Source organism: Muntiacus reevesi, chromosome 12 (genome assembly GCF_963930625.1).
Source record: "Muntiacus reevesi chromosome 12, mMunRee1.1, whole genome shotgun sequence".
NCBI classification, from domain to species: domain Eukaryota; kingdom Metazoa; phylum Chordata; class Mammalia; order Artiodactyla; family Cervidae; genus Muntiacus; species Muntiacus reevesi.
This window is the reverse complement of record NC_089260.1, coordinates 75,994,702-76,020,483: the sequence shown is the minus strand read 5'-3', so window position 1 is coordinate 76,020,483 and position 25,782 is coordinate 75,994,702. Positions and strand designations below refer to the sequence as shown.

Genomic DNA, 25,782 nt, shown 5'->3' with positions numbered 1-25,782 from the left:
ACTGAAGAGCTGTGAGCATGGGGCCCAGGCCAGGATAATGTGTGGCCTCTCTTGGAAGACATGGCCTTCTTAGAAAGTGGGGCTGGGATTGAGGGAAAGCGGGGGGAGTCTGGTCACAGGTTGGTCCAGATTCTGGTTGCTCTGAGCCCTGGTCACATGCTGACCCTGACTTTCATTCCACGCTGAGCCCTGAGTCTGACCTCACACTGAATCTTGACCCTGGTCCCACACCAAAAGCCCCGACACCGGCGGCTCACACCATCTGAGTTATTCCTCTTGTAAGCACAGAGTGGGTGGCTTGGGTTCCACCTTGTCTTTAGCGTTTTTCCTTCAGTCTTTCCTTTGCGTGTGATTCTGGGCACAGACAGGAATGGGAAGATCAGGGAACTGATCCACGATGGCTGTTGGTGAGCCCTCTGCAGAACCGCAGACTTGCACACCCTGGCCCCACGCTCTGGGCCTCCTTCCCCAGGGTTGTTGCTGGGGCCCAGGACTTCCTCCACCTGGACAGCCTGCTCCTAGGGTGTCTTCGGGTGTCTGGCTTCCTTCCGTAACAGCTGAAGATGAGGGAGGCAGCACAGGCCATGGTCCTCATCTGAATCTTCCCGGCCAGATGGGCTTGGAATTTGGGACTCTGGATTTAGGGCCAGTACGGTGCACGTGTGAGGTTCCACCAAACACCCCAGAGGGAACACGCTAATATGTGCAAGTGTGCATTGAGAAGTTCAAATGAGCTATAATGAGCTTCATTTTGGGTCAACGTCTTGCTGGCCAATCTCACCCCAGCTTTTGGCTTTCTGGAGTGTTCAGAATTGGACTCGGGCTGTGTGCCCTGGGCAAGCAGTGGTTCCCAAGTGCCTGCTGTGCGAAGCTGGAGGCCTTGGCACCTCTCGGCTGCTGCACGCCTCCTTCCCTCACTGCTGTCCACTCACACAGGGTCAGAGTGGCCACTCAGCCCCTCCCAGCCAGGCAAGGTCCCCAGTCTCTCTCCGTCCTCGGTCACTGTGGTCACTCACAGTGGGCAGCCCTCACCAAGCCCCTCCCCCGTCCCCCTGCTGGTGAAGACTTTGGGCGAGGGGGCGGGGTCACAGGTGACCCATGCCTGCTGAGAGGCCCACAAGCTGGAGAGAGGATGGGCAGGGCTGCTACGGGAACCCTGCGCCAGGCAGCACCCACGGCTTTTCAGCTGGTTCTGACATTGCTTTCCTCTTGGATGACATCGTTAGTGGCCCATAATCTCAGGGTGCTGGGGCCCCCAAATGCACGTCTCCTCCATGGGCAGGCCTCTGCCTGCTGCCTCTCAGGGCCCAGGGGGTCTGCCTGGCTGGTAGAGGCCCTGAGGCTCCACAGGGTGGGGCGCGCAGCCCAGGGTGAGTGGATCGGCCACCCCTCCAACTGCAGCCCCGCAGGTCTCCTGCCAGCTCCCTGCGGAGGCTCAAGCTGCCCCCTGCTGGAAGCACAGGAGAAATGCAGGACCCAGAGTGTCCACACGCTCAGCCCGCCTTTCAGAGCTCAGGCTGAGAAGCAGGTGGGTGCAAGCCCCCAGGCCTCCCCAGCTCTCCCTGCTCAGAGGGAGGGCCATCGAAGTCGGCAGAGACCACCGCCAGCCCACCAGGGCCCCGCTGTGTGCTGCACAGAGAAGAGACACGCAGACAGGACTTGGGTTTTTAATTCTTTTTATGAAGAAAAGAAAAGGAGAGAAAAAATAGATTCCCCACCCCTGTTTCTTCCCGGAGTGGGCTTCTGCTCCTGGCCCTGGGTGGCGTAGGGGAGAGGGCTGTGCTCTCCGCCTGGGTCTGGGGAGGGGCACCCAGGCCCTGGAAGGAGTTGGGGGGCGGGGGGGCTGGCTGCTTCCGAGGGGCGGGGGTGTCTAAAAAACGGTGCCAGGCCGGCCGGGCCAAGCAGGCTGGCCCTCTGCTGCAGCAGCTCAGGCGGGCATCCCCGGGGAAGCTGGCCACGCCCGGCCTGGCCATTGTCCTCGGCTGTCTGCCCGCCCGCCAGGGCTGGGCCTGAGGAGGGCAGAGTCTGAGGCACCTTCGGCCTCTGGAGCCCTGTGCCCACGGGGGCCGCCGTCTCCTGTCCCGTCTGGCTCTGGTCCCAGCACTGCGGGCCTCTGCCTGGCCGCCGTCCGAGCGCCCTGAGGCCGGGGCGCGGGCTTCGCCCGCCGCCCACGAGCGTGTCTGTGCCCATCCTGCGGCAGGAGCGGGCAGAGCAGCGTCCCTCGTCTGTGGCCCGGTGCGTGGTCACCGCCCGCCCGCTCAGACCTCGGTCTGGAGGTCGATGATGTCCTGGCCCACCAGCGGGATGGTGGCGCCCGATTTCTCCCACTCCACGCTCCGCAGCTCCAGCGGGGATGGCGGGAGCGGCTCCAGCTCCTTCTTCACCCATGCGGGCGGCCCGTGCGCTTTCCGGAGGCTCTCCCAGGGCCGCTTGTTGGGTGTCTGCTGCTTTTCTGGCTGCTGGCCGGTGGGCAGTGGATGGGTGGGAGTCCATTCGGAGAGATGCAGAGCAGACAGGGCGTGGAGAAGAGGAGGCAGGCCGTCAGGAAGGGACCGGGCAGGAAGGTGCATGAGGCAGGGAGACCCAAGCACAGAGTGGGGAGCCTGGGAGCAGAGCCTTTCCGGACCACACAAGGGCAGCGACCCCCACCACGGAGTATAGGGCGTGGAAGGACAGCCAGAGGTCCCTGCCCGCTCAGCACCCCTCGTTTGACTGCTGCCTGGCGCTGGGGGGAAGACTTGCTCAGGTTCGCCCAGGACAGGGTCAGCCCGGCATGCTGCCTACCCTTCCAGCCAGCCCTGGGACAGTCCCGCCCACCCGCCCTGTCCCTCCAGGGTCTAGCACGGGCTGGGCCACGCCAGTCCTGGGCAAAGTTTGAATAAATGAATGAAATGAAGTAGGACCAGAGAAAGGAGATAAGCGCTTACCTAAGGGCTCATAGCCCTGTCCATGCCCGGCCCCGGCCCCGGCCCCCGCCCCCGGCCCCGGCCCCCGCCCCCGCCCCACTCTCGGCTCCGCCCCCAAAGCCCCGCCCAGGCCCCTCCTCCACACCTTGCTGTCTGGCCCCAACATGTCCTTGTCCTTCTCTGCGTGCTGTAACTTCCGGTTCAGGTCCTGGAACATGTCCTGGTGCCGCTTCCGTGTGTGCATGATTTTCTGCAGCGGGAGGGGAGGCAGCGAGCCCTGAGCCAGGAAAGGGGCTGCCCTGGCCCCGCCCAGGCAGGCTTCTGGGGACTGGGCTCCCGATGCGGGGGTGCGGAGCAGGGGCTCCCCAGCCCCTCCCCGCCTGCTGTAAGGCCTGGGCCGGGTGATTGGGACAGGGGACACCAGGACCCACCTCAAAGTCCAGTTCCGCATACCGCGATTTCCGCCGCTGTGGGGAGAAGGGGTTGGTGCACATTGGCAAGCATACGCTCAGATCCCCTAGACACGAGCTCCTGCCAGAAGCTGAGGGAGACCAGGGCTACCCTGCCTCAGCCCACCCTTGTTCAGCCCAGCCCTGGCGGACACATCTTCGACTGCACTGAAGCTATGGCTCTCAGTAAGCACCCCGGGCCCTTAGAGGCTCCTCTGCCTGGAGACACCTGGCAACCAGGACTGGCAAGGGTGTCCAGTTCAGGCAGCCCAGGACACGCTCCCAGGGACAGGAAAAGTGCGACACAGGGTCATAGCACTTCTGGCGGCCACACACCTGGAACCCCAGGGCTGAGTCACCCAAGGCACAGGCCCGGGGGTGGGAGCCCGGACAGCAGCGTCTGGGGCTCCCTGAGGGCACTGGGCCTGGTTGGCTCCCCTCCCAACCCTGGGCCCTTGTCCTACAGGCTGAGCAGGGCTTGGGGGTCAACTCCAGGCCTCAGGCTGGCCTAAGGGGGGGTGTGCTGCTCAACCATGCAAGGGGTTGGACTCAGGGTCCAGGCTGAGGGCTCCTGAGCCCTATGCGATCAGCAAGATCACCATTGAGGATGACCACCTGAATAGTCGTGTCTTTGGCACAGACAAGACCGTGTGGGCCCGGCAGGTCCCGGGAGCAGGGCTGGAGGGAGGCAGACACTGCCCCCTGAGGCAGGGCCCTGATACATGCCAGGCAGGCAAGGGGAAGGCAAGGTCACCCCAGCCCAGGCCTCGTGTTCCCACACTGCCAACAGGGCTCATTCCCACAGAGGAGACGCTGGCCTCCCGGCTTCCCAGGCCTGGGCGCCCTGAGGCTGGCTGCCACCCAACCTGAATGCCCCGCACCCCCAGCTGAGCCGTCGCCTAAACCCACAGGGCCGACACACCTGTGCCTTGCCTGCTAGGTTGCCCTTGTCCTGGGAGCAGCTCCCTGGTCCCCCTTACCTCCAGGGAGCTCACAGACAGCGTGGAGACATTCTCTGTCTTGGTCCCGGGCCCCGTGCTGGGCCCCTGGTGGGCAGCGGGCTCCCCGGGCTCCCCCAGGCTGGGGGGTGCCGGCTCAATTGGGGGCGGCGGGGGCAGGGGCTGCTGGGGCGGCGGGGGTGGCGGGGGCGGGGGTGGTGGGGGCTGGGTGGGGGGTGGCTCAGGGGGCCCGCCACTGGGGGCCTGGCGGGAGGGCGGGCTGCGGGCCGGGAGCCCGGCGTCGGGCGCCATGCTGAGATGAATGAGGCGGGTCTGGGGCATCTGGTCGATGTGGATGCTGTACTTGGGCTCCTCTGGGGGCTTGGGCCGCAGCGTGGCCGTGGCCGTGGGCAGGATCACGTAGCTCGTGTCCAGGGCCTTCTCCTGCGCCCGGCTCAGCTCCGAGTCCAGCTTCTTGAAGATGTCCCCGTCGCCGACAAACGACGACTTGGGAACCCTGTCCTTCTTGAGAGTCAGCGAGTGGTTGGGGAAGTCGGGCAGGGGCCCGCCGGGACAGCGGGGTGATCCGTGCAGATGCAGCTTGGACACGTTGGCCGGCAGGCTGTTGAAGTTGGAGGGCGCCTTGGAGTGGGCCAGCTTCAGCTTCTCCTCCTCCGGCAGTGACGGCCGTTTGAGCGTGCCCGTGATGGTGGCCGTGCGGCAGGCTGCGATGTCCTTGTTCAGCACTGTGGGGACAGACAGGGGTCAGGGCAACCGAGGGGGGCGGCGCCGGGCCCTCCAGGTCTCAGCTGCTGACTCATCTGGGCACCGCTGGCCCTGTGTTTGCTGCTGCGGCAGCTGGCACTCCTGTGTGCCTTCAGTGGGGCACGTACGACCGCCACCCACAGCAGCTGGCGGGCGCGTGGGGGCAGCCCGTGCTGCCTGGTGGCGCGGCACACAGCCCCCCTGCGGGTGGGACCACACTCCCCGCCTCTCTGCTCTGCAGCTGCGGGACCAGCCTGCCTTGACCTCCACCTGATCTGGGCCGCGGCATCCCCACCACCTGCCTGGTCCCTGCCGGTCAGCTCGGCCTCCTCTGGCCCATGGAAAACGCAAAGCGATGGGCAGCGCCACCCACAGCCCACGGAGGCCCAGTCCTCGGGAACCTGCTCTGGAGGTAGCGCCCCCCCACCTCCTGACGCCGGCACTGGCGGTGGACAGGCGCCCATGTCCCACCCTGGCCCAGTGCGTGTCAGCTGCTTCCTGCTTCCTCCTCCTCTGAGCAGCCTCCTCTGAGACCAGCGGGCACTGGCCCACCCTGGTCCTCCTCCTTGTCCTCCCCAACAGCCAGGGGTCCCAGGCCCCTTCTCTTCTCCACCCCCCGAGTGTCAACACTAACACCCAGTCTGCAGTGCTGCTCTGCCCCTGGTCCTCCAACCAACCTACCAACTTCCCTGCCAAATGCGCTCCCCGCCCCTTGTCTCAGGTTCATGGTCGGGAAAGGCTCCCTCGCTGCCCCTCCCATGCGTGTCCCTCCCCTCCGGCTGTCCACCTGGAGCCTGGGTCTAGCCCCGTGGGCCCCCCGCGCAGATTCCCTGCAGGCCTCCCGGGCACTCGCTGGGGCACCCATCTGCCCTGTGCCGGCCTGGGCGGGCCCCTGTACCCTGGCCACGGGCTCCTCTCGAGGAGACAGGCCAGGCTGGGCCAGGTTACTAACGACAAACAAACTGGACGCTCACAGAGGCCAGCTCCACACGGGACCAGGCCCAAGACCCCAAACGCCCCCAAGCCTTGGGGTCACCTCTCAGAGAGGCTGGCGCATGAGACGAAAATGGAGCAGGAACCAAGCCAGAGGTCACTTCCTCCAGGAAGCCTTCCTGATGTCCTTCTGGCAGCACCTGACACTGCCCGCCCAGGGCTGGTCCCGCCCCTCCCCACAGCCATCTCTAGAAAAGATGCTCCCAGACGTCTGATAGATCAGAGGGAACAGAACCAGCTGGTCCTGGGTGGCCCCGACACCGGGCTCACAATACGACAACACCTGGACAGCTTCCTTTCATTGGGCAAGCGATTCTGTTTTTGCACTTGCTTCCTGCAAGCTCATCACCTGCCTAAGGCTCACTGCTCCCACTGACGCCCCCCCCCCCCAACCTGGAAGCTCGACCAGCCCCGCCTCCGTGGATGGACTAACAGTGAGGGAATGAAGGCAACACAGAAGGCAGGCCTGTGAGGGGGCAGGGGGGTGGGCCACCCCGGGGCTCACAGGAGGGACGGAGGGCTGAGGATGGGGGCACGCTGAGGGCGAGGAGTGGGCCAGGCTGGCGGCGGGGGAGCCCCAGACGGTGCTCTCCAGTCCTGAGGGATCCCTGGGCACGGATGCCCCTCCCCTGCCGGGCCTGAGCCCCAGGACAGCTCTCTGACCCTGCGGGCAGCCTCGGGGTCGTGGCTGGGGGATGGGGGCCTGGAGGTGGTTGTGGGCGTGAGATGAGGACAGACAGTGGACAGACGCACGGAGAAAAGAAGAAACAGGGCCCAGGCCGGGGCCACCTGTCGCTCTCACCTGTCAGGCGCTCACCTGATCTACAGGCCAGATCCACGTCCTTCTCAAAGTCGGTCTACAAGACAGAGATGGGCAGAGTGAGGGTGGGCAGGCAGGGCTGGGCTGCTGCCCCGGCGCCACGCTGCCAGCAGGCTGGGAAGGAGGGCCGCCCCAGAGCTGCAGCCACACCTCAGAGTGTGTGTGCAAGCTCCGGAGGGCCAAGGGTGTCCACAGGCTCCAGGGTGCCGATGGGCTGATGCGCTGACACAGAGTGAACCTGTGTGCCCCTGCGGGCCCACGTGTGCGCGGCTGCATGCCCGTGCGTCTGTGTGTGTGCACGCACCCGCACACGTGAGCACTCTCCCTTCCCGGGCGTCTGTGATTAGGAACAGCTCGCTCACACCCTTGGCCTCTGGTCCGTCCAGTGGGATGGGATACACGGAGGGCCCCACACTGGAGCCCCTGCTGCCCACCACTCGTGTGTCGGGAGGGGTGGGCATCACCCCTATGGCCCCCACCACAGCCCTAGGGACGAGAAAGTGGAGGCCAGCCGGCCCAGGACAGGCACAGTGGGGTCGGGACGCAGGGGTTCATGCCAGGGTGGGGCTTGCCACTCCTGCAGCAGCACTGCCCCTGCACCGCCCCCCCCCCCAGGCTAGGCGGTGGGGAAGGCGAAGTGGGGGGGGTCCCTGCCCGGCCCCAAGGGAGCCCTCTGGTTGGGGAACCTGGCTCGGGCCTCCCAAGCATGGCAGTGGCCTTCTCCTAGGCCTTGGGGACCCCGGGGGATGGCAGGACCCTTAGTCAAGCCTAGAAATTCCTTCCTGGCAAATGTGGAGGCCAGGTTGTCAGAAAGATCACAAAGTCTTTGCCCAGAGGTCAGAGCCCAGGAGAAGTGTCAGGGGATCCAGGACCTGGCTTCCGCCCATCCTGGGCCCGTGCTTCACCCTTGAAAATGCCTCTCTGAGCCCGGCCCTGAGCTTCTGCCAAGGCCCTGCCTGCGAGGTGGCCAGCACCCCGAAGACTGAACGAGCACTTCCCACCTGCCGGGGGCACCCAGTGGGCAGCGGGCACCAAATGACATCATGGAGAATTCACCCAGGATGCTACCAGGGTCTGAGCAGGCGGCTTGGTGGGGCTCAGGGAAGGCTCCCTGGAGGAGGTGACACCTGCAAAGTGGGCAGCAGGAGTAGGCAGGGGTGTGCGGTGCCTGAGACTGGACAGTGTGTGTAACACAAGAGGACCAAAGAGTCAGGTCCTTAGGGGATGTGACCGCGCACAAGCTCAGGGCAGGGGAGGGGGTGAGTGGGCGGGCAGCGGGAGGCCTGAAAGCTGTACGGACGGCTGCAGCAGTCCAGCGGATGGCCGGACATCCAGAGCGTGGTGTCTGGACAAAGGGCATGGCTGGCGCCAGAGGATGAGCCCGGGGCGGACACCAGCCCCACCCATCTCCCTCATCCCTTGACCCGGTCCATGCCCCCGGACTGGGGCTTTCACCTCCGTGAGACCCCAGCCTCAAACTGGGCTCGGAGGTCCTCCTAATGGGCAGCTGGGGCCTAGCGCAGGTGCCGGCAGGGGGCTGAGCAGGGGCTGCCTGTGTCCCGGCCCCGAGCCCTACCATGAGCTGGGCGTGGCCATTCTGGAAGGAGCCCCCCGAGTCCCCGTTGCCCTCCTCCTGGCGATCCACCACACGGCACTTCACAGCGTCCTGGACCTGTGGATGGAGAGCAGAGGGAGTCAATGGCCAGCTATGCCCCCAATGCCGGGAAGCCGAGCTCAAGTCCAGCAGGCAGGATCTTGGTGAGGGGCGGGCCTATCGCAGGCCACATCGGCCCACGGGCCACGGCGGGGGTGGGTGGGGGGCGCTCACAGGGGCACCCGCTTGTCTGTGGGCCAGAGCGGGGCACGACGCGTGGAGCAGCTTCAACAGCAGCCGGCCAGGGCCAGACCTCTGCTCTGACCTCTGAGATCTCCTCTATGCCCGTCTTGGGGTGAAAACTCAGAAAACATGGAGCTCTGGGTCCCTGAGAACATGCTGCAAGCCCTCCTGGCTGGAACCTGTGGGTAAAAGCCCACCACCGCCGGCCTGAGTCAGCTGGTATCCAGATGTCTCCTGAGTCACTGTGGCCCACACGTCCCTGAATGTCTGGGGCCAGCCGGGGTCGGGTTCTCGCTCCCTTATCACCAAGAACAGCACGCTCCATGGAAGGGATGAGCCATCACGGCCTCGGGCTCTTCAGATGGGCGAGAGAGGGTGGCTGCGAGTGAGGGGCCGGGGAGCAAGCGGCAGGGAGCCGGGGAGGAGGAAGCAGCCAGAGGAGGAGGAGGAGGAGACCCAGTTAGCCACGGACGATGCTGGTCTGTGCGAGTGGGAGCCCCGGCCACCACCTCCACCTGCTGCACCAGGCGCGGGGACAGCAGTGAGCAGAGCGCCCGTGCTCAGGGCGCGGACACTTCAGAGGCCACAAGGTGGGTGCGCAGGGAATAAACGAAGGTGCAGGAGGCTAAAGCACAGAGAGTGGGGTGGGCTATGTGCGGAAGGCTGCCTGGAGGAGGTGTCCTGAGTTACGGTGGGGAGAGCTGGGAGGAGGGCTCCCAGACACCGACCCAGTACACACTCAAGAACCCGTGCCCACTGACCCTGGCCACGGAACCTGTGCTACTGGGAGGAGGCCCAATGCAGACTGCCACCCGGCCGGTCAGGGTTTTGCTGGCCTCAGGGCCGTAGACACTTGGTGCACACTCCCAGTCTCACACTCGCCGACTGGCTAGCAAACACCTGCTCGGCCCTGCTGCACGCCCAGCGGGGCAGGCCTGGCCCAGGAGACGGTGGACACGGGGGTATGGACGACATGCTGTCCCCTGGCATGGACGGCCGCCGGCTCCCCATGTCTCGTGTCCTCGCTCTGCGACCCAGACTCCACGGGTGCTGGCAAGGACCCTGCTTGTGCCCGTCGGGACGTCCTGTGCCCACGGGGCCGGCATCTGAGGGCCCCTCCTGGCCCATCCTCCCCAGCACAGATGAGTGGGCACAGCTCCCCGGAGCTCACCGAGGGTGGGGGAGGCCAGCCCATGGGTCCTCCGGCCCAGCCCTGCAGGCGCACATGGGGGCTTCCAAACCCACCACCTAGTGTCCCAAGGGGCGGCCCAAAACTCCAGACAGCCGAGTTCATGCCAGCCCCCGTGAGCCCGCCCTTGGCTCAGTCCACCCTCCATGGGACACCGTCACCTGAATCCACGTCTGACTTCTGCCCCCACCCCCTTGGGGACACAGCCTCTGTTCCTCCATCTTTTGAGTGCTTCCGTCTCTACTCAACATCTCTGAGGCCCACAGGCTCTCTTCCTGACTCAGGATGTCACTCTGTCGTTGCTGCCCGTCTTGCTTTGCAGACGGCGAGGCAGCTGAGGGGCACAAGTCCGGGCCACTGCAGCCTCAGTCCATCCAAGGTGAGTGGGCACGAGCTACTCTGGGGACTGTCCAGAGGCTCCCTAATGCGAGAGTGGCGGGGGGCCAGGCCCAAGCGGGTGCTGGGCTGGGGGAGCGAGGTTCTCTCTGCACGGCGTCAACGTGGGTCCATAAGGTCACCTCCTCCTGGGCCGTCTCTGGCTCCAGTGCAGGTGGGCCCCGCCTGTCCCGGGGGAGGCTCTCCCTGGGGCCTCAGGGCTAGAGAGTTGACATGTGGGACCGACTGGACGTCTGTAGGTGGTGGGGGCACCACTCCCATGGCAGAAACGTTGGGGCTTTGCCCTGCTGTCTTTCCTACAGCAGGAGCCCCTGGAGAGGGGCACCCCATCTCCCCCAGGTGTGAGCAGGGTGGGGAGTGGGCTTGGCTGTCCCCGCCAGGGCGGCCCCATCTTCAGCTCTGCAGGCCCCTAGGACAGGACCTGGCGTCCACGCCCAGACAGGAAGCTCCAAGCTGGGAGGCTGGGTGGGCCGCGCTGGCTTGGCAGGCAGAAGATGGATCGCCCCCGGGGTCTCAGGACGTCTCAGCACCGAGGGGCGCTCCGGCCTGGCCTCCTGGGCTGCCCAGCGCGCTCACTGCCTCCGCGAGACCCTGGGGTGGGCTCTCGTCCAGCGACGTCTGATGCTGGTGTGTCACACTCCCGCCCCCCAGGACAAGGGCACGTCCCCTCCGTCGGTGCTACCAGCCAGGAAACGGTCTGGCCAGAGTTTGGTAAAAACCTTCTCCTGTACCTTCCAGAGGAGCCCAGAAAATGCCAGAATGGGAGCCCCAGCTGCCCCGGGAGCCACTCCCACCTCTGGGCCCCACCAGCTGGGGTGCAAGCCCCGCCTCGGCCGGAGCCAGCACAGGGAGCCAGAGCACCTCCTATGGAAGCTGTCATGTTGACTGAATCCCGGTTGAGTGCTGGACCCAAGTTCAGCCTCTTGGAAGAGTCAGGGCCCAGGAAGCTGCCCCTCCCCCACCTCCGCCTCCTTCCAGAACCTTCCGGCTTTGAGGAGGCGGTTTCCTACTGCCTCGGGGAGGCTGACCACTCATCCCCAGCATGGAGGGCAGTGCGGGCCCCTGGCCCTGCCGCAAGGCCCAGGGAGGGTGGGCACCCCCTGCCTGCCTACCCGCCGGCCCACCTCTCTCCGCAGGATGCAGTGCACCATCACGATGACGAAGCCCTCCAGCGAGTCGAAGACGGCGAAGAGGATCTGGAAGAGGGCGGACCTGCGGTCGGTGACGGCGAGCACGGCGGACATCCAGGTCAGCGCCAGCAGCGGCAGCACAACGCAGGAGCTCCACAGCGAGGCCCTGCGGACGCGGGGGCGTCAGCGTCGCCCCGGGGGCTGCCAACGCGCCTGCTCTGGGGCCTGCCAACGCACCTGCCCTGGGCCGGGCCGGGCCACCGCCCCGGCTGCGCCCTCTCCCCCCACCAGAAAGACCCCCCCCATACCCAGCCCGGCTGCCTCCTCTCCTGGGGAGTTGACTTTGCCAGCAATACCCCCAGCTGGAGGCTCGCCGGGCAGCTGGGGCCTTGGCACAGGGGTCCCAAGCAGCTGGGTGGCAGTGAGGGCTGGGGCGAGGGGTCTCTGGAAGACGCAGGTGCCTGATCGTCCCGGAGGCCCCAGGAGGGAGACATGCATTCTGCAGGGAGGGGTGAGCTGGGGTAGGAGGGGTCTGCTCCCAGGGCCCCCAGCCCCAGCCAGAGGCCCAGGGCCAGGACTGCAGGAGGACGCCACAGGGGAGGCATCTGGCCAGGCCTCTGAGTGCTGAACAGAGACAGGGCTGGGGTCAGCGGGGTGGGGGGCGGGGGACCAGAGGACTCCTCAGAGAGAAGGAAGGAGCGGAACTGTGAGGAGAGAAGACAGACAACAGACAGGGCCGGACGGTGCAGGGACAGTACAGACAAACAGAACAGAGACGGCAAGCGCGTCCCCCTCTTGGCGGGCCCTGCTCTGCCCTCCCCAGGGGAGCAGCTGTCTGGCTCTGAAGCCTTCACCCCTTCCTCCAGGAAGTCCTCCAGGAGCACCTCCGAGGCAGGCATCACCCTCTGCACCACCATGGGCTACACGGGAGGTCACTCTGGGCTGTTTCCTTGTCCCCACAGTGGGGACACTGTGAGTCAACAGGCTGTGTGGGGACAGAAGGCGCACCAGCAGGATCCTTGGGTGCAGTGTTAGGAAACCTGCCTGAAGCCCTGTCCCCACCACTATTCCCGCTCTCAGGGCCGCTGGGCCTGAGGACCACAGCTAGGGTAGGCTCTGCCCCTGGGCCAGTGACTGCCCGCAGGGGCTCTGGCGGGACTCTTTCCCCAGGGGCAGGGGGAGCAGGGCCTCATGGGCCCTCCTCCCTCACGGGGCTCCTGGTCAGAAGGGGAGCCAGGAGCAGGTGGGGCAGGACCACGGGGCGGGCACAGGGGGGAGCTGGTGGGAGAAAGGCTGGGGTCCGCTTAGGTCCCCAAGCCCCGAGCCGGCAGGGCTTCCAGACAGCACGGTGAGATCCGCCACCAAAGCCGTGCCGCCCCTGCAATGGACCACTGGTGAAGGAACCAGCCCTGCGGGACAATGGCCCTCATCGGCCCGGACAGGGCACAGTGGCCACACCTGCCTCCCTGGGCCTCCATGTCCTCCCCCGCCCTGCCCGGCCATCTCCAGGGCCCGGGTTCCCACCCCAGGGACGGCCCCCAACTCTGGGGCACATTCCCTAGGCACGGCGGGCCTCCAGAGCGAGACCCTGGCCTCTCTTGCTGCCTCACAGGCCCCCCAGATGGCAAGCGCTGAGAACAAGGGGGCCAGGCGGAACCCCTGGGCTGGGGACCTGCACTGCAGGCTGTGTGCCCTCCACGCCTGTCTGCCGTGCCCACACCTGGCCCAGCGCCTCAGAGCCCACGACGGGGGCCCCGTCCTGGCCTGGGCCTGTCTCCCCCGTAGGGTGGGCAGGGCCCCACGGTCTGTCTCCTCTCTTCCACGGCAGGCCCTCTCGGGCCAGATCCCCGGGCCCAGTCACCCCCTCATGTTCCGAGCAAGAGGGGCCGGGCCTCCCCCACCAAAACGCCTCATCCTGCTGTGAGTCACTGTCCCCGGGGCGGAGGCCTGGCATTGACAGCCAGGTGCTGCAGCCGGCTGGCAGATGGCCGGGGCCTGGGGACCCGTAAATTACTCAGATGCCTGCAGCCCATCCCCTGCAGCTTCTGAAGCGTTTCCACCTTGCAGCAAGGCGCGGGGGGGGGGGGGGGGGGTTGTCGTGCAGGTCCAGGCGTGACTGCTGGGCAGGGGAGGGGCAGGTCCACAGCTCCCCCGTGGGAAAGTCAGACGCCCTGGGGAGGGGTCTGGGCGTGAATGGGGCGGGGCAGGCCCACTGCAGCTGACCTCCCGTGCAACCGACCCAGTGCGTCCCCCAGGGGTCCGGGGACAGGCTCTCAGCACAGCCCGAGTCACAGCTGAGGCTGTCCGCCACCCCACAGGCCCGCCTGCCTGCGGAACAACGGAGGGGCCCAGTGGAGCCCCAGTGTCCGGGCTGTGGACACCAGCACGGAGGAGCAGCCTGTCCCCCTCCAGAGGATGCTGCGTCTCCACCTCGAGCATCCTGAGGCCAGGTGGGCCCTCCCCAAGGAGGGTCCCGGGGACCCCTGTCTCTGGGGACCAGACAGTCAGACGCTCCTGGGTCATCTGAGCCCCCAGGCTGCACTGCCCCTGCCCTGCCTGCGGCCCCTGGAGGCGGCCGGGTCAGCGAACAGGCCGGCTGCCCCAACACACCCGGTTTCCACAGGTGCAGCGACCTCTCACACTGCGACTCCCGACCGACACACGACTCCTCCCACACTCCACCACGCTCGCACGGAGCACGGGGACCCCAGCATGACCACACCCTGACAATGGCCGCCAGTGGACTGTGTTCACACAGCCAGAGGCCCGGCCCGGTTCCCGGCCCTCGGGCCCGGCTGGTTCCGTGAGGCCCTGGAGGACGGAAGGGAGGAGACGGGCCGGGCAGGGACAGCAGTGTGAGGAGACCGGGGGGCTGCCGAGGCCCGGAGAGGGCAGCAGAGACGACACGAAGGACAGAGAAAGCGTAAAACGAACGAGATGGGGCCGCGGGGCGCAGAGCCCGCCGGTGGGCGAGGGGCGGCCTGACATGGAGTGACTGGCGGCTTCAGAGGTGGCGTTGGCCTCAGAGAGGACTGCACACTCGGCACATTTGGGGGGCACCCGAGTTGGGCCTGGGGCAGATGACCGCAAGTGAAATTAACAGACTGAAATGAGAGCAAAACTGTTCTCGCAGAAACAGGCAGGGGGAGCAGGAGGGGTGTAGCCCCAAAACTAATCAGAAGGTGTCCAGCTCGAGCCTCCTTGGGGGAATGGGGTCCAGGGTCAAGGCTCCAGGGCAGGGGTGAGGATGGGGGGCCAGGGGTCCCCGGGTCTCTTTGCACCCGGGGCTCTGGACCTGCTGGGTGGCCGGGAGAGCCGCGTGTGGGCTCTGAGGCTGGGTGCGGCTGACCGCAGGGCAGGGCCGGCCCGGGCCAGTGTGCACCCACGTTCTGCACAGCGTGACGTGAGCCGCCCACATTCACACCAAGAAGTGGGACACCTGGACGAAGCCACAGTCCCCGCCCTCGGGTCCCCCACATCCGACAGGTCCAGGCGCTGCCCCAGCCAGAGAGGGAGGGATTCGCCCGATCGTCCCGGGGGCACCTGCGAGCGACCTGGGCAGTGGCCCCCTGGCCAGCACTGAGCGTGCGGGGTGCTGGGGTCAGGCCCGCAGGCGAGTCCAGGGCCTTTCGAGCCCCAGCACTGCTGCACCCAGGGAAGGCCCAACGGGGCAGGCGGCCTGACCCGACGGCAGCCCTGCTCCACCCGCCCCTGCCCCCACCCTCAACCTCAGCCTCGGTCTGCGCTGTGAGACGGGAGCAGGACTGCAGACCCTGCCGCACGAGTCCCTGCAGGAAACAAGACAGTGCCACGGGGCGGACGGGCCCAGCCTCGCTGCCGCCCTGACCCGCCGTTCCCGGAGCACGCGTGGCTGACGCTGTGCTCTGGGACAAGCCTGCCAACCCCCGCTTCGCAGACTCAGCAGATGCCCAGGCCGTGCAGGCCCTGGCCCACAGCCAGGCCTGCCGGCTCCCAGCCCCTGGCCCACGAAGAAGGGCTCCTAAAGCTCTGTTCATGGGGAAAGCAAGAGCAGGACGAGGCAAGGGAGAGAGACAGATGGAGACGGGGCAGGACTGGCACACGGGGTGGGGAGGGCGTGGATCGTCCACAGACCCGCACAGGGCAGAGGTGAGCTGAGGCGGGCTCGGCGCTGGAGCAGGGCCGGCCCGTCTGTGATCCCGGGGGCTCCGGCCCCCGCAGCTGGAGGAGCATCGCCCCCCTCCACGCGCCTCTACCCAGATTGGGCACTGCAGCCCCTGGGCACCGCCCACCCGAGTGTCGCGGGCCTGTCCGGGCGCCGGGCTCTCGGGGCTGGCTCCCCAGGCAGGAGGAGCATCCCGCCTGGCCCTGCACCCCCCTGTGCTGATGGCACCGCAAAGACGGGGCGCATGCCGGTTCAGGGCCAGCCAACCACGGACGGGCAGGGAGAGGCCGGGCGGGCCGCCCTCCACCCTGCGGGCCCGGGGTCTCGGGAAGCAGTCGGTTTCACGCCTCTGAGAACTTGTGAAGCCCCTGCTCTGTCAGGGACTCCGTGCCTCCGTCTCCCGACCTGCTTGGTGGGGGCGGGGGCTTCGGGTCGTCCGACTCAAGTGGGGCGTGGTGCGGCTGCCCGCTCCTACCCTGCCCGCTCCTTCAGCTTCTTGTCTGTGATGCCGTCCTTGGACACGAGCTTGTTGAACACCAGGATCCCAATGACCATGTTCACCTGCAGGATGGGGGGAAGCGGGTATGAGGGGTGCCCGCAGGGGCACTGGGACTGGCCCCCCAACCCCAGGGCAGCACGGGGCTTCGCACAGCCCCCTGCGGGGGAAGAAAGGAGCTCCAGGGAGGATGCAAAGGCCCCGGGCAGGGGGGTGCTGCCAGCTCACCCAAACTCTGGTCCCCTTGCCCTGTCAATCCCTCCCGGAGCCCCAGTACCTAGCAGGGGTTCTCCACACCACACGGTCCCACTAGACCCCCAAACCTCCCATGTGACGGGTCCCCAGGCCCAGTGCCACCTCTCCTGGGATCAACAGCAGTTTGTGAAGCCAGGATTCCATCTGGGATGGAGTCCACAGGTCAGGCTGGGGTTGGGGCAAATCGGCCACTGCCCGGAGCGGTCAAGCATGTGAGCAGGCTGGCCAAACAGCCCCGCAGGGCACTTGTCCTGCGCAGACCGCAGAAGGGCCCGCAGGTGACCGCCAGTCCAGCTGCTGTCGTGCCCAGGCTCACCCTGCGCCCCCGTCCTTAGCGTCCCAGCAACTTGTGTGCGTCCCACAAACGAGCTCACCCAGAGCCTGACCTGATGCCATCCCGGGACACCACCCCATCCTGGCTCTGCCTGGGGCCACGCTGCTCTCCAAACCAGGCAGCCCTTCAGAGACCTTAACTCAGGGTCACCGCCCCACAAGTCTCCCCCGAACCTGTGACCACTGGGCACCTGCCCCGGGAAGTGCTTCTGGGAGCCGAGGCGAGTCTCATGCTACTGCTCACTCGGCCGCCCGCGACAGAGACAGGCTGTCCCCAGCGTCCGCACCAGCCACCAGGCCCTGGTCTTCCCTCTCCCCGGAATGCCCTGCCCTCAGGCTTCCACTCTGCAGGCTGCTTGACCCCTGGCCAGGTTCCTGTGTCTCAGAGACTCAGGGGCTCCGGGGGTCCCTGGACCAGTGACCCTGGGCCCGGAGGTCTGGGAAGGCCGACTCCCTGGGGCCCCCTCAACTCCAAGCGCTCATGGCTGCACACACAGCGGCAGGCGTGTCCCTGCCTCCCGTCCTCTGGGTGAGAGTGGCTTTCCAGGTGACCTCGTTTTCTGCCACGGCTGGGGCAGGGGAGGGGACACCGGTGGCCGCCACCCTGCCTGCAGCAGGCTGTGTCCTCTTTCACTTGCGCGTGCCCGTGTTACATGTGGAAAAGACCCTCAGGCTGGGAAAGGCTGAAGGCAGGAGAAAAAGGGGACGACCAAGGATGAAATGGTTGGGTGGCATCACCAATCAATGGACGTGAGTTTGAGCACACTCTGCGAGATGGGGAAGGACAGGGAAGCCTGGCGTGCTGCAGTCCATAGGGGGTCACAAAGAGTCGGACACGTGAGAGCAACTGAACAACCAGCCAGCATGACAGGAGGGGCCCCGGGCAGCAGTGCACACCGCGTCAGGTCCAGGCCTGCCCTCCTTGCACTGTGGGAAGGAATGCGGGGGACTCCTGCCTCTGACATCGCCCCTCCCTGGGCCCTTAGGAGGCCCAGCCCACTGACCAGCGGCATTGAAATGCAGAGCACTCAGCACCGCTCCCTGCCAGTCTTCCAGACTAAAGGAGCAGGCTGGTTGGGGCTGGGGGCAGGGGCCTGGGGGCCACCCACGGATCCTGCCTACCAACTCCGCCTGCCCGCTGGCTCTCCCATCTCCCGTCCCTTGCAGGCCCAGCCTCCCCTGGGTGCCCTGGGCCTCACTTTCCTCTGCCACGTCCAGTCTGCGACCCCAGCCCGGCTCAGGTCTGACAACGAGGCAGTGAGGCCCAGCCCGGTGAGCAGGACCCTGCAGAGCGATGCCCTTTCCTGGGGGCAGCGGGAGAGGAGGGCGAGACAGGCTCAGATCTCCCGCCTCTCCCTGCTCACCCGTGACCTGGGGATGGTAACCCTGTGTGCCCGGGGCACTGCCATCCTCACCAAATGGGAGGGAACCGCAGAAAGGAAATGCCAGGCAGTGCGGGATCCAGCAAAAGAAGGGGCTCCCTTCTTCCAGTGAATGACCAGTAGAGAAAGAAAACCCTGGCGTGGTCGCATCTCTGCTGGCCTGGCCATCCGTCTGTCCCCTCACGGTCACTCACTCAAACCCGCACAGGCCTCCCGACAGGCACAGGGCCGCTGCACAGCCACCAGGCCAACTGCACCCACGGAAATGAGCCCGGCTGGGCTGAGGGCCCCACTGGCCCCTGCTGACCAGGATGACCCTGATGGGGAAGCAGACCCAACTGGAGGCCTGGCCTGGGGGGAGGCGAGGGGCTCAGTCCGGGCCAGAGGGGCGGGGGTCCGTACCAGCACGACGGCCGCAGCCGGTCCCACGAAGGCGTAGAGCAGTCCCCCCTCCAGGGAGAGCCAGCAGCTAGGGAGGGAGGCAGGCTGGTTAGTGGCCAGACGTGACCCCACCCAGGCACAGGCCGGGCGCCACCTGCTCCCAGGCGGGCAGGTGCAGAGCCCAGGAGAGGGAGGAGGAAGCGAGGACGCTGCGAGCGTGATTAACTCTTCTGCTTCGCAACTCGAGGGAGCCCCCAGGCGGCTGACGGTGAAGTTCACAGGTGGAATTGGTCCAGAGCAGGGGGCGCGGGAAGCTCTGACGGTCCCCTTCCCCCAACTCTCCCCCAGGCCTGGGCTCCCCACCTCGCCCTGCAGACCCTCCCCAACCTCACGTGCCGACCCTCTCTTGGCATCATGCTAAAATGTTGGGCTGGGTCCCTGGCCTGGAGTTTCTCCTGCCCACTCACCCCAGACAGGCCCCAGGGCCTCAGCATCGGGCCTACTGCTCACGGGAGGACCTGGGCCCTCCTCACCACCACACTTACTTCCTCAAGTCTCCTGGACACCCGCCAGGGGGGCGCCCAGGAGCCCTGAGCCCAGGGAGGGCTGCTCTTCTTCCCACGCTTTCTGTTTCATCTGCCCTGAGCTTCCGTGCTATCTGCCAAACCCGCTCATCTTCATCCTTCAGAACCCCACTGCAACATCCCACTCCCGCCTGATCTGTCCCCAAGCTGGGTACACTGGTGTTCCTTCCTCCCAGCTGTGGGGTCAGTGTCCACACGTCCTTCCCGGTACTCACAGCCCCCACCCCCGCCAGGGTCCTCCGTCAAGTGCAGGGCATGCCTGCCCCAGGGCCTGGTCACGTCCCGGCCCCCTGGGCTCCCCAGGGAGCCAGGCCTGTGTGGCCCCTCCTCCTGTCGCCGCTCTCTTCTTCCCCACAACCACAGCCACGGCCTCCCAGGCCTCAGTTCTTCGCCCCACACCCTAGGAAGCCACATGGCGTCCTGGTTTGGCATTCAAGGCCCCTGGACCTGGGTTGGTTGAGCCTTCAAGGTCTCAGTGACTTCATCTGTGAGACAGCCCTGCCACGCTCCATCCCGCACTCCCTCCAGGGACCATGTGCCGCTCAGTCGTGTCCGACTCTTTGCGAACCATGGACTGTAGCCCGCCAGGCTCCCCTGTCCATGGGATTCTCCAAGAATACTGGAATGGGTTGCCATGTCCTTTTCCAGGGGATCTTCCCAACCCAGGGATCGAACCCAGGTCTCCTGCATTGCAGGCAGATTCTTTACCATCTGAACCAGCAGGGAAGCCCCAGGGGTCATACAGACTCCTGAAGACCTGGATTCTCTGTCATGCAGACGGGAAAACGGAAGCTCTGAGGGCCTAGGCAGCTGAGAACATGGGCGCTCCTAGCGCCCAGGGCCTGTTTCTCTTGAGCCTGCTGCCCACCACCAGGAGGAGTTGGCGGACAGCGGGAAGGGGGCTACCTTGGGCCTGGCCTCCAGCTCCCAGGGCCCCCGCTCTCGCCAGGCCCTGAGACGGGTGCCCAGCCAGCCCTCACCTTCCAGGGCGGCGGGAGGGTCTGGGGGAGCCGTGCGGCCTCCACCACGTCCCACCCCACCCCAACTCACTAGTTCATGGTGCTGTACCCTCTGGCCTTGGTAAATCCCACGGAAACAGCCACGACCAGCGCAGGGAGCCCTAGGGGAGGAGCAGAAAGGAAAGGTGTCGGGGGACCCCCACCGTCTAAGGCCCAGCTTTGCAGGTGGGGGAGGGGAGGGGACAAGGCACCTCTGAAGCCCCTGAACAGAGGGTGAGACTGAGCTCGTGAGAGGGGGGACACGAGGTGGACAACGACGAGAGCCCGCAGACGGGGGCGAGGGCGGCCAGGTCAGCGCGTGAGACAGGAGGCCCAGCCACCTCAGGACTTCAGGAAGGAAACGTTTCCCACCGTAAGTATACCCCGGACATCGGCTGGGATAGACTCCCACCACCAGGTTATTCCTCACCTGGCACTCAGGTAGAGCCAGGTGACCCCCTGGAGGCGGAGGGGGCGGGGGGGACTAGGAGGGGGCCGGGCGGGGGGCACCCCGCCGCCCTGCAGCGCTCACCCCAGCCCAGGCACAGGAAGCGCTTGCGGACAAGGCGGTTCCGCAGGCGGCCCGTCACGGCCATGTAGGACTGCCAGGCCTCGGTCAGCACCCAGCAGAAGGACGACAGGAAGAAAAAGTGCAGGAAGGCGGCCACCAGCGTGCACACCACCTGCGAGGGCAGGCAGGCGGGGAGGCGCTGCTCACCTGGCCCCGTGCCCACGCCGTGACCTGGGCGAGGCCCCCGGCAGGACGCCACCCAGCGCTCACCCGCCCCACCGCCGGGGACGGGCTGTGCGCCCTGAGGCCCTGGGGCATGCTTGCCCGACCCCACTCCCAAGCTGCCAGGGACAGACACCTCTGCTTCTCCCCGGCTTCCCCACCTGCTCGCAGACGCCTCAGAGGCCGCGGGAGCCCACCCACTCATCCGCTGGCGACCCCGAGACCACACCACAAGGCACAGACAGGCTCGGGGGGCCTGGGACCGACGCTGGGCCAGCGTGCTGGAGCTTGAGCGGGTCATCTCACAGCACCAGTCCCACTGGAGACTCCAGACACCCAGTCCCCACGCCTGGCCAGGAGACAGCCCCTCCAGGCTGAGCTGCGGGGCTGCCACAGCCAGAACAGTAAGGGCTCTGCCCTCGCCTCAAGCGCCCCAGGGCCCGGGCCCTGCCGCAGAGCCTCCCCATCACCGCCGACGGCCATCCCCGGGCGCAGTGGAGGCCGCTCACCTTGTTGCGGGTCTGGGTCTGCCCGATGAGGATGAGCGCGTTGGAGGAGATGATGGACAAGCAGAAGTTGATGAGGATGACGGAGCGCTCCGAGCGGATGTACCTGCGGGCGAGGGCGGGTGGCATGCTCGGTGCCCAGCAGGGTCTCAGCTCCACAGGAGCCGGGTGCCGCGGCCATGAAGGCCGGGCCGCCTCCTCCCTGTGGGGACCTGGCCTCCACCGCACCGGCACTGCTCCTCACATCGCCAACTCAGCAGGGGCCACGGGGTCCTGACCACCCCGCACGCAGAAGGAGGTACTTTGCAAACCACAGGGGCCGCAGGGGAGGGGCCGCCGGGGTGCCAAGCAGGCCCACGGCGGGTCAGGGCGGACATCCGAGAAGGGGCTGCTGGGAGGGGCGCCGGGTATTTCAGGGTCACTGGTGCCTCTGCCCTCGGCAGGACGGGGGCAGGGCAGGAAGGCACGGCCTCTCCGCCCACCCCGTGGCTGCATCGACCCTTGCTCGCGGGCCTCGGCTGCGGTCATGCTGCCCTTGGAGCCGACACACTGGAGATGGGGCTGGACCCAGCGGGTGCAGCAACCTTGGCTTGACCCTCGGTGAGCCGCAGTCCCAACCCCTGCCCCTCGGGGCCCGCTGGGAAGGAGTCTGCGCACACACACCCCCACCCCAGGGCTGGTGAGAGAGGGATGGGGTCGCCCCCCACACCCCAGGGACCAAGGGACCAACACCGGTCAGACGGCACCCGGGCACGGGGGTCCGTGGTGGAGAGGCTGTGCGGCCTGGGGCAGGGGGCCGGCAGAGGCTCCCACCAGACACGTGCACCCAGGCTCAGGGCGCGGCCTGGCTCATCCAGGTGATGACAGGCCACAGACGGGGAAGTCGGGGTCTTGGGGCCCAGCAGTCACGGGACAGGGTGCTCAGCTGGGCAGGTCCCACTCAGAGAGCAGGAGGGAGCAGGGAGCCTTCTGTGAGTGGCCAGTGGGCACGGCGCTGGGAAGGAGCAGGAAGGCCCAGCCCCCTGGCTGCCTCCGCGCCCCCCACTGTCCACCAGCATCCAGGGGACTGCAGGCGGGGAGGCTGGGGGGTGACGACGGAGGTGATGGATGGTCCTAACTGGGAAGGTGAGAGGGAAGGACGGCTCTGGGCTCCCAGCCCACGGCCGCCCTGATGGGAGAAGGGGCAAGGCGGCCCCAGCCACCCCTTCCTGGGGACCGCCCTGGCACGGGGTGCAATCATCCCTTCCTGGGGACAGTCCGCACCGCTCCACCCCCTACCTGCGGGGGGTGCCACCTCCCCCGATGGGAGGACGAGTAAGGCAGCTGCAGTCACCCTCCCGGGGACCGCCCGTCCCCCCACCACCCCGCGGGACCACAGTCAGCCCCCCCGGGGACCCCGCGGTCACCTCCACACGGAGACGTAGATGATGATGAGCATCAGCAGGGTCAGGGACGACACGCCGCAGCCCACGATGAGCGTCACCGACGGCGCTGCCGCCTTCTCCATGCTCTGTGGGTCCGGGGGGCGCAACAGAGTGAGGCGCGGGCAGACCTGCAGGGGACGCCGGGACCCTGCCCGCCCCGCACCCCCCTAGAGCCCCCGCGTCCAGCAGTCCTCGGCCACACTCCCGCAGCGCCCCGAGCAGCCCCCAGCCCCGGGCGGTCCCCGGGGGGGGTCTCATCTGCTGCCAAGGACAGGGGCTCTGTCCGCGCCCCCCACTGGTATAATTGTGTGGCAAACCTGGCCACAGCGCCCCCCATTTCAGGGAAGGGCCCCCCACCCCCGTCACAGGCAAGCTCACCGAGGCAGCAGGTCCACACCCGCCTCGGGCAGGTGTTCCTGACCCCGTGGCTCTGCAGCGCCGGCCGATGGCAGAGACCCGGCTCGGGGGGGAGGGGGGTACCCTCAACACCCGCCACAGACCCTGGCCCTCCACCCCGGCCTCTGCAAACAGCAGCTGCCCCCAGAGGCCCCCGCCGCCTCCACGTGAGACCTCCCACCCCAAGTCCGCCCCCAGACTCTAAGCCTGGCCCCGCCGCTCCGTCTGCCCAGATGCCCAGACGCGCCTCAGGCCCCTCTGGTCTTGACTCGTCCCATCCCAGGGGCCCGGGGCAGCCCTGAGCTCCAACCGGGCCCTTCCCACGCCTCCCTGTGTGCACACCATGCGAGCGTGACCCCCAGGCGGGCGGCCCGCGGGTGCTTGCTGAGGAAAGATCTCAGTCCCTCTATGTCTGGAACCCAGAGACAACCTGGGGCCCTGCAGCCCCTCCCACCCACCCCCCACCCAGAGGAAGGAGGGGGTGAGTCCTAGAGCCGGGGGTAGGGGCCGGGGGGAGGGACCAGGGGACAAGGGGTGTCTGGTGGCCCCCCCGCAGAGCTGACCCCTCCGTGCCACGGCCCAAGTCTAACCTGGCTGGCACACTGCTGACACCGCACGTGCAGAGCGAGCCTCCCGCGAGCCTCCTGAAGCCACGGCGGCCCTTCCTGCCCCTAGATGGGAACTTTCACCCTCCTCGGGAGTCCGAGGTCTGGAGGCTGCTGCACAGGCACCCCAGGGCCCACCCACTGGGCGCAGCTGCTCCCGCCTGCCCCATCCACGGCCAGACAGCCCTTCCCCACACCAGGGCCCCTGTCCCCGCCCCGGGCCACTGCTGGAGGCACCTGTCTGTCCCCCGAGCCTGCTGTCCTCACGTCTGGGAGCCCCCCTCCGCCAGGCCCAGCACAGACAGGCGGTCAATGCGACTGGCTGAATGAACGGAGCCGGGGGAGGCAGGCTCCTGGAAAATTGAGAAAGTCGTTCAAGGTCAGCCAGGCCATCCACTGTCCCCAGGGGCTGGCCCGGGTGAGGCTCTGGAACCAGCTCCTGCGTTTCCACACGGGGAGCTGGAGGGCCCTGGGGAAGGGGGACTCTGGGCTCTAGCCAGCACCCCTGAACTCGCTGGGCAACCTCAGGGCCCTGGTTAGCGACATAAGTCATGGGTTGCCGAGCAAGCGGCTCAGGCCCGCTCCTAGGCCGCTCCGGCCCCGACCTCCACAGCCATCTGCCTCCATCTGCCCTCGTTAGGCCTGGCAGCCACACACCCGTCGGCTGCCCACCTGCCCGCCTGCGCCCTCCTCCTCTCTGCCTGGCTTGCCCATCACTTCGGACAGCCCCAACCCCGCAGGTTCTCAACCGTGTGGGGAAAGCACAGGTGACAGAGTGGTGGGCAGGGGTGTCAGGGACTGCAAGGTCTTGCTGGGAGGGCTGGACCGGAGACCTTAAACGTGAGAGACGGGCCCCAGTCCACGCAGAGAGCAGGCAGAAGCAGGCCAGCCTCCTGCCGGAGACGGGTTGCCTCACCACGCTCCGCGCCGCCCCAGGGCCTTTGCACAGGCCGGTCCCCCAGTGCTTTCCCTGACCTCCACGCAGTTAGCCCTTCTCTCAGCTGAGCTGTCATCTCCCAAGTGGCTCAGACAGTAAAGCATCTGCCTGCAGTGCAGGAGACCCGGGTTCGATCCTTGGATGGGAAGATCCCCTGGAGAAGGGAATGGCAATCTACTCCAGCAATCTTGCCTGGAAAATCCCGTGGACAGAGGAGCCTGGCAGGCTACAGTCCATGGGGTCGCAAAGAGTAGGACACGACTGAGCGACTCACACTTTCCGCATTCCTCGCAGTGAGGACTGGACAATCACTCTGAGCTGGCCCCTCATCTCTCTGCCATCCTCTCGCCTTGAGTCTCTGCAGGGTGCCGGCCCCTCCCCCCCAGGCCTTTACCCCTTTGTGGTCCACAGGGTCACTGTCAGTTTCCACCAGGTGACCTCCCTACTTCCAGTCTTCTCCCAAACCATCACACACCCTACGCGCCCTGACCTTCTTTCCTAGGCTCTGTCCTCACCCCAGCTCTGCTCCAGCGCCGCACGTGGCTCACAGCCACCCACACAGACGAGCCCTGACCCCAACACTGACTGACTCCTGGTCCCGGTCACACTGAGCCGTGACCCTGGTGGGGGTGGCTGCACAGCTCCGGGCACATGCCAGAAGCGATGCCACCAGCCGCTGGGAGCTGCAGAGCGTTTAGCACACGCCAGGCCATGTGGACGCCGCCAGCACCTCGCCAGGTTAGGTCCCAACCCAGCCTCGACCCCTCAGATGCGACTCAGAGCAGTTACTCAACCTTCCCGCAGTCACAGCCTGGCACAGGCCACAGAGCCAGGACCTGACACTCGGCTGCAGGCAGGTCTGGGGGTGCAGGGACGCCAGGGTCTCGTCTCCCTTCGTGTCCTTCCCTCCAGGATCTAAGCCCTCCCTGGCTCCTGGGGTGTGACCACAGCACCCCTTCTCTTCCGTCCTCTCTGGGGCCCTTGCTCTGGACTCCGCTCTGCACCCCAGAAGTGCAGCCTCCGTCGGCTCAGACGGACCCCATGCCCAGTGCACAACCCCCACTCCGTGGGTGCAGGCAGGCGACACCCACTCCCATAGCCCAGCTCCCCGCTGCCACCACCCCCTGCCAGCTGGGTCGTTCTGCCTTCACGCCCGTGGGACCCCTCTAGGACTGCAACCCTCTT

The 25,782-nt window shown here is 66.9% G+C and overlaps 1 protein-coding gene across 1 annotated transcript in view; it reads right to left on the bottom strand.

Annotated features, from left to right (window-relative positions):
* Window positions 1-1,665: 1,665 nt before the first annotated feature.
* Window positions 1,666-25,782, bottom strand: part of ADGRB1 (adhesion G protein-coupled receptor B1) — a 75,411-nt gene continuing 51,294 nt past the window's right edge. The window contains exons 19-31 of the mRNA XM_065903094.1: window positions 22,642-22,745; window positions 21,239-21,341; window positions 20,529-20,679; window positions 20,049-20,118; window positions 18,436-18,502; window positions 16,043-16,128; window positions 11,418-11,589; window positions 8,448-8,543; window positions 6,854-6,908; window positions 4,336-5,039; window positions 3,338-3,373; window positions 3,052-3,156; window positions 1,666-2,459 (exon numbers count right to left, since the gene is read on the bottom strand). Coding sequence (XP_065759166.1) covers window positions 2,259-2,459; window positions 3,052-3,156; window positions 3,338-3,373; window positions 4,336-5,039; window positions 6,854-6,908; window positions 8,448-8,543; window positions 11,418-11,589; window positions 16,043-16,128; window positions 18,436-18,502; window positions 20,049-20,118; window positions 20,529-20,679; window positions 21,239-21,341; window positions 22,642-22,745 — 1,950 coding nt within the window. The 3' untranslated portion in view covers window positions 1,666-2,258. The remainder of the gene's footprint in view (window positions 2,460-3,051; window positions 3,157-3,337; window positions 3,374-4,335; window positions 5,040-6,853; window positions 6,909-8,447; window positions 8,544-11,417; window positions 11,590-16,042; window positions 16,129-18,435; window positions 18,503-20,048; window positions 20,119-20,528; window positions 20,680-21,238; window positions 21,342-22,641; window positions 22,746-25,782) is intronic.